The sequence below is a fragment of the Helicoverpa armigera genome, chromosome 30 (assembly GCF_030705265.1).
Source record: "Helicoverpa armigera isolate CAAS_96S chromosome 30, ASM3070526v1, whole genome shotgun sequence".
NCBI classification, from domain to species: Eukaryota; Metazoa; Arthropoda; class Insecta; order Lepidoptera; family Noctuidae; genus Helicoverpa; species Helicoverpa armigera.
The window spans coordinates 1,844,949-1,853,485 of NC_087149.1; the positions used below are offsets into that span (position 1 = coordinate 1,844,949).

The 8,537-nt window shown below is 38.7% G+C and overlaps 1 protein-coding gene across 1 annotated transcript in view; it reads left to right on the plus strand.

Moving 5' to 3' along the window:
* The window catches only part of LOC110380106 (LIM domain-binding protein 2), a 48,921-nt gene extending 40,642 nt beyond the window's left edge, over nt 1-8,279 (plus strand). The window contains exons 3-9 of the mRNA XM_064042850.1: nt 713-788; nt 1,494-1,596; nt 1,932-2,104; nt 2,896-3,096; nt 3,651-3,774; nt 4,315-4,433; nt 4,988-8,279. Of these exons, the coding sequence (XP_063898920.1) occupies nt 713-788; nt 1,494-1,596; nt 1,932-2,104; nt 2,896-3,096; nt 3,651-3,774; nt 4,315-4,433; nt 4,988-5,146 (955 nt within the window). The 3' untranslated portion in view covers nt 5,147-8,279. The remainder of the gene's footprint in view (nt 1-712; nt 789-1,493; nt 1,597-1,931; nt 2,105-2,895; nt 3,097-3,650; nt 3,775-4,314; nt 4,434-4,987) is intronic.
* The last annotated feature ends 258 nt before the right edge of the window (nt 8,280-8,537 follow it).

Below are 8,537 nucleotides of genomic sequence, written 5' to 3' on the forward strand. Positions count from 1 at the left end.
GGTTTTTATACGTGCCGCAAAAATACTGTCGGGTGGTTTTAGTTGTTTTTTTACCGATAGTTTTCAGTAATAAAGATAAAAGATAAAGTCATTAATTCAAAGTAGGCTGAAAATCAGCACTTTTTGAAGGTCAAATTAACAAAAGACAGCCCCCAAAACGCCCGCCCTTCACCACTTCCTATGTGTTTTTGCTGGGAAGAAGAAGTGGCGCAACTAACTCCCCAGCAAAAGTTTTTTGAATGTCGCAAGTGTACTCGTGAAACGAGCGAAAAACCAAGCATAAAATCCGCTAGTATGACAAAACTCTTATGTGTTTAGGAACGTAGTAATCACAGCCTGAGAGCTGGTAGAGATTGTTGCGTAGGTAGGCTGGTGTTTTCAAAATATGTTTTCAAGAACGCACGCACGATCTGCGGAACAACCGAGTCGGAAATCCGCTAGTGCGAAAGGACTATAAGGGCTGTGTTTATGTAATATTAGACGTTGAAAAAGTTCTGATTTTCAGCCTGCATTTGAATTAGATGTATATGTCTTACATTTAGTCCTATATTTATTTTGCTTGCACAAAATTAACATCCTATGAAGCATATCTGAATTTGCCAATCTGCCTTGAGCACATGGTGATCAATACTCCTTTACCTATCAATGTTACAGCCAGACTAAATTAGACCTTATGTATTGTATTTTAAAGTTCATTTTCCATCTGTTTCAGGCGGCACGCTCCATACTTTGGTCAGCCAGATTACAGAGTATATGAACTCAACAAACGGTTACAGCAGAGGACAGAGGTTGGTATTCTATATTATATCTAAGATAAGCAAACCTTAGTAAGGCCAGAACATGGGTCAATGCAGGTCATCATCATCTGCCTAGACTTTTTCCAACTATGTTGGGGTCGACTTCCAGTCTGACCTGAAGCGACTGAGTTCCAGTCTTTTCACGGACAGAGTGCCTATCTGACCTCCTCAAACTAGTTATCAACCGATACACCGTGGTAAGACTGCCTATCAGACTTTCTGGCTTCTAAATGCCCGTAAAGACTGCCAAAGTTGTTCAAATGATATTCTATGTACAAGTTAAGCAAACCGTGGAAAGGCCAGAACATGAATCGGTCTCCCAAAGAAATCAAGCAAGACTGAGTGCCAGAAAGTCTGATAACCAGTCTTACCAAGGCGTATCTATTGAAAAAAATCTATTTATTTATAGTTATCGGCACGAATCTTGAGCTCTGACCTTCACCTGCGCAGAATTTATTGGGTCCCTTTTGTGGTATGAAGTGAGGCGCGGGGGAGGGCTAAAGCGGTGTGGCCTGCAGTACATCGCGTCACAGCCGTCACTCGGGATTGGTTCTTTGCAAATAAATCACTTCTGCGCAGATGTAGGTCAGAGCTCAAGATTCGTGCCGATAACTATAGTTTAAATTAAAATTACACTTCAAACTTCCCTCATAGTACTAGAAACATAAAACTAAAGATGTTCTTACCAAATTCCAGGACTCAGATAACCTGTGGTGGGACGCGTTCGCGACAGAGTTCTTCGAGGACGACGCGACGTTGACCCTCACATTCTGTTTAGAAGATGGACCTAAGAGATACAGTAAGTGGCACCTCCTTACGTTTCATAGGCTCCTGGTAGTTCTGCGCTCAGAAAATATCTACAGAATATTAAAATGTAGACAGTGGCGCCATCTATCGGGCCTAAATATTACTATGTTTTTTTTTTTAAATTTTTTGGTTACTCCTAATCAAATGGTATTTCATCAAATTATAAGATTAAGAGCAATATCTACTTTCTTATTTCAAACGTAAAATATTAAAATAATATTTCGCGGTTTAGGCATCTTCAGCTCGCCATCGCCAATCTAAACCGAGCGGAAAATCCGCTAGTGTGAAAGCTATGAGATACTAATCTTTCCTTTTTTCTCATTCCAGCAATAGGAAGGACGTTGATACCGCGGTACTTTCGTAGTATATACGAGGGCGGAGTCTCCGAACTTTACTACACGATGAGGCAGCCCAAGGAATCCTTCCACAACACAAGCATCACTCTAGACTGCGACCATTGTACCATGGTCACGCACCATGGGAAACCTATGTTTACTAAAGTAAGTTGCGTTCATCTCTTCACGTGTCATGCTAGCCTAGTACACGATGCGGCAGCCCAAGGAATCCTTCCACAACACAAGCATCACTCTAGACTGCGACCACTGTACCATGGTCACGCACCATGGGAAACCTATGTTTACTAAAGTAAGTTGCGTTCATCTCCTCACGAGTCATGCTAGCCTAGTACACGATGATTCAGCCCAAGGAATCCTTCCACAACACAAGCATCACTCTAGACTGCGACCACTGTACCATGGTCACGCACCATGGGAAACCTATGTTTATTGTACTAAAGTCTTCTTATATATTTTTATTGAATTATTAATGTACACACTATACATATATACAAACTTAAGCTACTTATCTTTATACAAAACTAAAAATAAAATACTATATACAAAATGTATATAAACATAAAACATAATATAAAAGAGCATCGATCAGGTAAAGTAAGTTAGTTGCGTTCATCTCTTCACGAGTCATGTTAGCCTAGTACACGATGTGGCAGCCCAAGGAATCCTTCCACAACACAACCGTAGCTGCCAGATATGGCTATCCGAGACCTGTGAAAAAGTTACAGTTTATCTCTCAGATAAGTTCCTGATAGGCTATCAGAGATTAACTGGTGAAACTGCCAACAATATTTTATTGCAGCTAAAGTTGCAGCTGTTATTTTCAATACCACTTACTTACCTGAACTTGCTATAAGTTCTTCAAGTTCATGCTCTCCTAGTACTTGATGATATTGAGCCTATTCATACTTAACCGGTGTACTTCTTAACTTCCCCAGGTATGCACAGAAGGGCGTCTGATCCTGGAGTTCACGTTCGACGACCTGATGCGCATCAAGACCTGGCACCTGGCCGTGCGGGCGCACCGCGAGCTGATCCCGCGCGCCGCCGTGCACCCGCCCGACCACGCCGCGCTCGACGCGCTCGCCAAGAACATCACGCGCCAGGGCATCACCAACTCCACGCTTAACTATCTTAGGGTACGTGGAATAATACATAATTAAGGCCACTGAAATACTTCTCACTAGTAGAGACATGCCTACGTAGGACATATTAAATTGGCACTGCGTCACTAAAATCAGCTAGCAAGGAACCACTCGACAAGTCCTGGACCAGCTTTTAAAGTCCTTAAAGATGGGTTTCTATGACTTTTGGGGACACTAATCGCTAACAGTCGGGGAAAGTTTGCGATTATTAGCGGTAAGGTTTCTATTCTTTCACTCTCATGATCTTCAGTGACTATCAGGGAGAGAGATCACAAACAGGACTGATAGTGTAACGTACAAAAATGTGTTGCGTCGCGTTGGCGCAAGTCCACAGCTAGCATATTTGGTATTGTTCACGCACAAAGGTTACGGTTTCGCGGACATTTTAGAATATTCGCTCGCAACTTTACTGTTTGCTCTGAGCTAGTACACCAGAGGATAGATTTGCGTGTCTTACATTGCCGCACGCCGGTGAAATCTCGCCATTAATCGTGTCATTAACTGCGACAAAAATAAATCTAATATGTAATTCTTTGTGTATATTCCAGTTATGCGTGATCCTAGAGCCGATGCAGGAGCTGATGTCGCGACACAAGGCGTACGCGCTGTCGCCACGCGACTGCCTCAAGACCACGCTCTTCCAGAAGTGGCAGCGCATGGTCGCACCTCCTGGTCAGTACTGTTCGCCTAGTACCCTGGTACCCTAGTACCACCAGCATACGGTTGCTCGCCAACATCCGATAAATCGGTTACCGATTTTTTGCAGGAAAACTCACTGAAAGCTTAAAAAGTGCAACGCACAAAAAATCGGTCCGATTATCTGTCCTACAAAAATTCTGACATGGGCGTTCAGCCTGGCTGATATAGCCAGGATAAATGGGTAAATGTAAAGTGACTAACACTGGAAGATTTTTCAAATATAATATAGGTTCAGAAATTCCTGAGATTATTGCTTAACAGATAAACTCTTAAAATATTTGTAAGGATAAGAATGTTTGTAAAGATGTTTGTGACTCGTTCACGCTACAACCACAGCATGGATATTGATGAAACTTGGCAGACATTTAGCATAAACGTATAGGGTAATTTTTATCAATATACTAGAAGAACTTCCCTAAGGACGAGACTGAAACCTACTAAAACTACTACACAACACACAGTTAACAGTGATATGTTTAAAACTTGATATTAACACAATTATTTCCGTCGCAGAGTCTCAGCGTCCAGCCAGCAAGCGACGCAAACGCAAGGGCAGCGGCGGCCCCAACGCCGCGCCGCCCGCGCCCGCCAAGAAACGCTCGCCCGGACCCAACTTCAGCCTTGCATCACAGGTAACTACAACACTTAATAAATACACCTCCTCATCATCCTGCTGCCCTGATACCATCATCCTCCGAGCCTTATAGCTTCGGCTTCCAGTCTAACCCCATGCAGCTGAGTACCAGTGCTTTACAAGAAGCGACTGCCCTATCTGACCCCCGTTACCCGAGCAACCCAATACCTCTTTGTTAGACTGGTGTCAGACTGACTGGCTTCTGACTACCCGTAACGACCAAGGATGTTCAATGATAGCCGACCCTGCAGTTTAACGTGCCATCCGAAACACAGTCGTTGGTGTTAAGTTATACTTGTACAACATACAAACTTAGAAAAGGTCATCACAGGTAACTACATCGTAAATAATAATATACCTCCTCAATCCTCATCCTCCTCCTGCCCTTATACCGTAGAAAGAGAAAACTATAGACAACGCGATAGCATCTGTTTCATTCGCACAAGACAAAGAGCAACTTATGCCTATGACGTGTAAAGAAGCGGGACAGATCGACCCATACTTTAATTTGTGACAAATACACACAAACTTACATATTTTCGTCATCCCCAGGACGTGATGGTGGTAGGCGAGCCATCCCTCATGGGGGGCGAGTTCGGCGACGAAGACGAGCGGCTCATCACGCGACTGGAGAACACTCAGTACGAGGGAGCTGACGACTGGACCGCGCCGCCGCCCGCCTCGCCCGCCAAGACGCCGCCCAACCACTGACGCCCGGCCGCCCTGTGCTGCAACCCTCATGTTCAAAATAACTGAAGTTACACGTACTTTACTTTAGATAGCAGGTTTTTAAGAACATCCTCATGTCGAGAAGCGAAAATATATGAAGACATGACTGCGAGAAAGAGACGACCTATCATGTTCTCGCGTCTCGAGTTCCCGGCGTGAGCCGGAGCCGCCTGTTGTTTTAAAACCTCTTCAAGAGTTATGCTCTCCTAGTACTTTTTCTGTTGTTGAAAGTTGTTTTTTACTATAAATTACAGACTTCAAATATTTTATTTATCAAGTTTTATGTAGCTGCTCTTTTAAAAATTAAAGATTAATTTTCAAAAAATATAAGTAGCATAAGTTAATTTTAATAACTTTAGCTGCAAAATGTGTTATTGAAATTGTATGCACTGAAATTTTATTTATTTATTGATTGATAGATAGAATAATTTTCACATGATAAAGCTAAAATTCAGTTATTTTGAACGTAAGTGCTGAATTTGGCAGAAAAAAGCAAAAAGTACGCTAAATCAGTCTAAAGAAGTGTGTGAGTTGACTCAGAATTGTCAACTTTACTTCGAATAAACCTATTTGTAAGCTTGAAGAACAATTCTAATTTTTAAATGTTTATAGGTACTTTTAATTTTATTCAACCAATCAAATAGCTCTATTAATACTTTGGATTGAGTATTGAAAAATAAATCAGATTAAGAAGAAAAAACTAAAGAATTTCAAAATTAGAATTGTCCTTCAGGATTAGAACAAATCCTCTCATATAAAAAGTGTCTTAAGACCTCTTCTTGTGTTATGCTCTCCTAGTACTTTTTCTTTATTTACCACCAAATAAATGTATGACGTAAAAAAAGTTAATTTGAATGTTTTTGAAAAAAATGTTAAATACTTGTCATTTTACAATGTGAGAAAAATAATTTGTATCGTCTTAGATATAAATAAAGTTTATAAGTAAAATAATTATTGTATGGGAACGCTAAATGGGACTCGAAAACGTCTATGCTTACCCATTTAGATTTAGAAGCGTGATAGAGTGTATGAAAAATGTATTTTACATTTCAAGTCATTCAAATTAACTTTACAAAAAATTTTAACTTAAAAACGCGTAAAAAGCAACTCTTTTTGATTCAGTCGGGTGAAACTGTTTCTTTTTTAATTATTGTTATAATATTAACTATTACAATAGTTGCTGAAATTATTAATCAACCTTGATTGACGGACAGGCTTCGCAAAAAAATCTAAGGTATGTACATTACCTGCCGAGCCTTTTCCCAACTATGTTGGGGTCGGCTTCCAGTCTAACCGGATGCAGCTGAGTACCAGTGCTTTACAAGAAGCAACTGCTTATCTGATAGAAGGTTATCTAAATGTTCCTTATACAGAAACTACGATTTGTCGTGGTCTCGACTCACACTTGACCAATTAGTAATATAAATAAATATTGTACATAATATTTGTCTTTATTTATGTGTTTTATCGTAAAAATATACATTGTTTTAATGACATTGAGTTGCAAAATTTCACTATATCGATAACCGAACCATTTTTAGTTGTCGAATCGTCGATGTGAGCAATGCGCGGCAAGTATACGGCTGGTTATGGTTTGGTTATCGTTATAGTTAAATGGTGCAATTTATTTAGCCAAGTTATTTGAGGAGTGAAAAAATTACACGCTTTGTCTTCTCAAAAACTTTTTTCAGTGTGTTCTTGTTCCTACATATTTGTTTTATATAATTTTTATTGATCAACTAATATTATATTACATAATTGTATTATTTGAGTATTTATAATAATTTTGCAGCATTTTTTATTTTACTGGATAACATTCCATTGAGAAATCACTGATATAATTTTGAAAATAAAACTGTAGATATAATTAATTGGTATTAAAAACCTTGTTATTTTAAACAGTCACACGGCCATTTCCAATATTCTACAAATCTGTCAATTTGCTAACTAGAGATAGAATTTTGAAATACAAGTACTTTCACATTCCTATCTGTAGTAACCAAACAACAGATGGATAGAATATTGGAAACCGTTACAACGTCACGGTATTTACGAAAGTCTTGTAAAAGTACTAGGAGAGCATACTTTACAAAGAGGTTATCATAAAGCAGTATGTAAATGTGAAACTGTCGCGGTTAGGGTATAGATAGTTCAACTCAGATTTGCGCGCGGCCCTATGTGTGCGTCAGCTTGTAAATATACAACTTTCATTCGTGTGACAGTGACGTCGTCCGAGCATGACGTGTTCTTATCACTTTTTGTTATGGGTACAGTCGTTTACGAAAATGTCTAGTTCTTCACGGAGAAAATGTTTTAAGGAGTCAGGTAGCGTTTCAAAAAAATGAAACAACATTCAAAGCTTTTTATTATTACATTTTACAGTTTATCATTATTTTCTCATACGGCTTTTCAAATTGACATTGACAGTATCTAAGAAATAAATGAAGTGAAATATCTAAGATGAATTAAATACTCCTTACATATTTTCTAGCTCGGGGTACGCGGACAATAAATAAATGTGTGAACTAAGAATGTAAAAAGACCTATAATTTAGTATAATAATGGAAACAAAATGTGTGGGGAATTAAAAAAATATATATTGCTTCGCATAATGTCGACCAAAATAAGACGGAAATAATGAAACTCATAAATGAACATTTAAGTCAAATTGATGAAGGGATGTTGGGTAATACTTGTCGACATGTACAAAAGAAAAAAGAAGAATACTATAGACATTTTGACATGGAGTCAGAATTTATAATTAACATTGGTGAAAGTAGCGAATCCGAAAATTCATCATTTGATTTTTCAAGTAGCGATACAGAATCATTATAAATAAATAAACTAAATTACGTAATAACTGTACTTTAAACAGCCGTATACAACCCCTAAATAACTGTATTTGTACCCGACTGTACCTCTTGTCACGCACACAAAGTCACTGTATATGTACAAGGGTTACCCACACATAGGGCCGCGCGCACGACTGAGTTGAACTTACTATACTATGTTGGGCACGCGAGCTAGGCTGTCGACGATTAAACGGGCACACATGGATTATGTCAACAAAATATAAATAAATCAATAAATATAGGCCTTTACGGATAAATTATCATTACGACTTTTATTTTTTTACCCTTTTTCCCTATTCTCTTCACTTATAAAATCGAACTTCTGTTTTGTGTGCATTGAACATGTTTGATTAACTCTGGGTGTTTTTATGTATGTGTAAAAAATTTATTTACAAGGAAAAAGTATCTTAAAAGACAGATCAGAAGGGGTAGACAAACATTAAAAACACATAATTCATAGACATACAACCGTGCAAGTTTTATTGCTTACAAACATTACTTTTATAAATGATTTAACGATA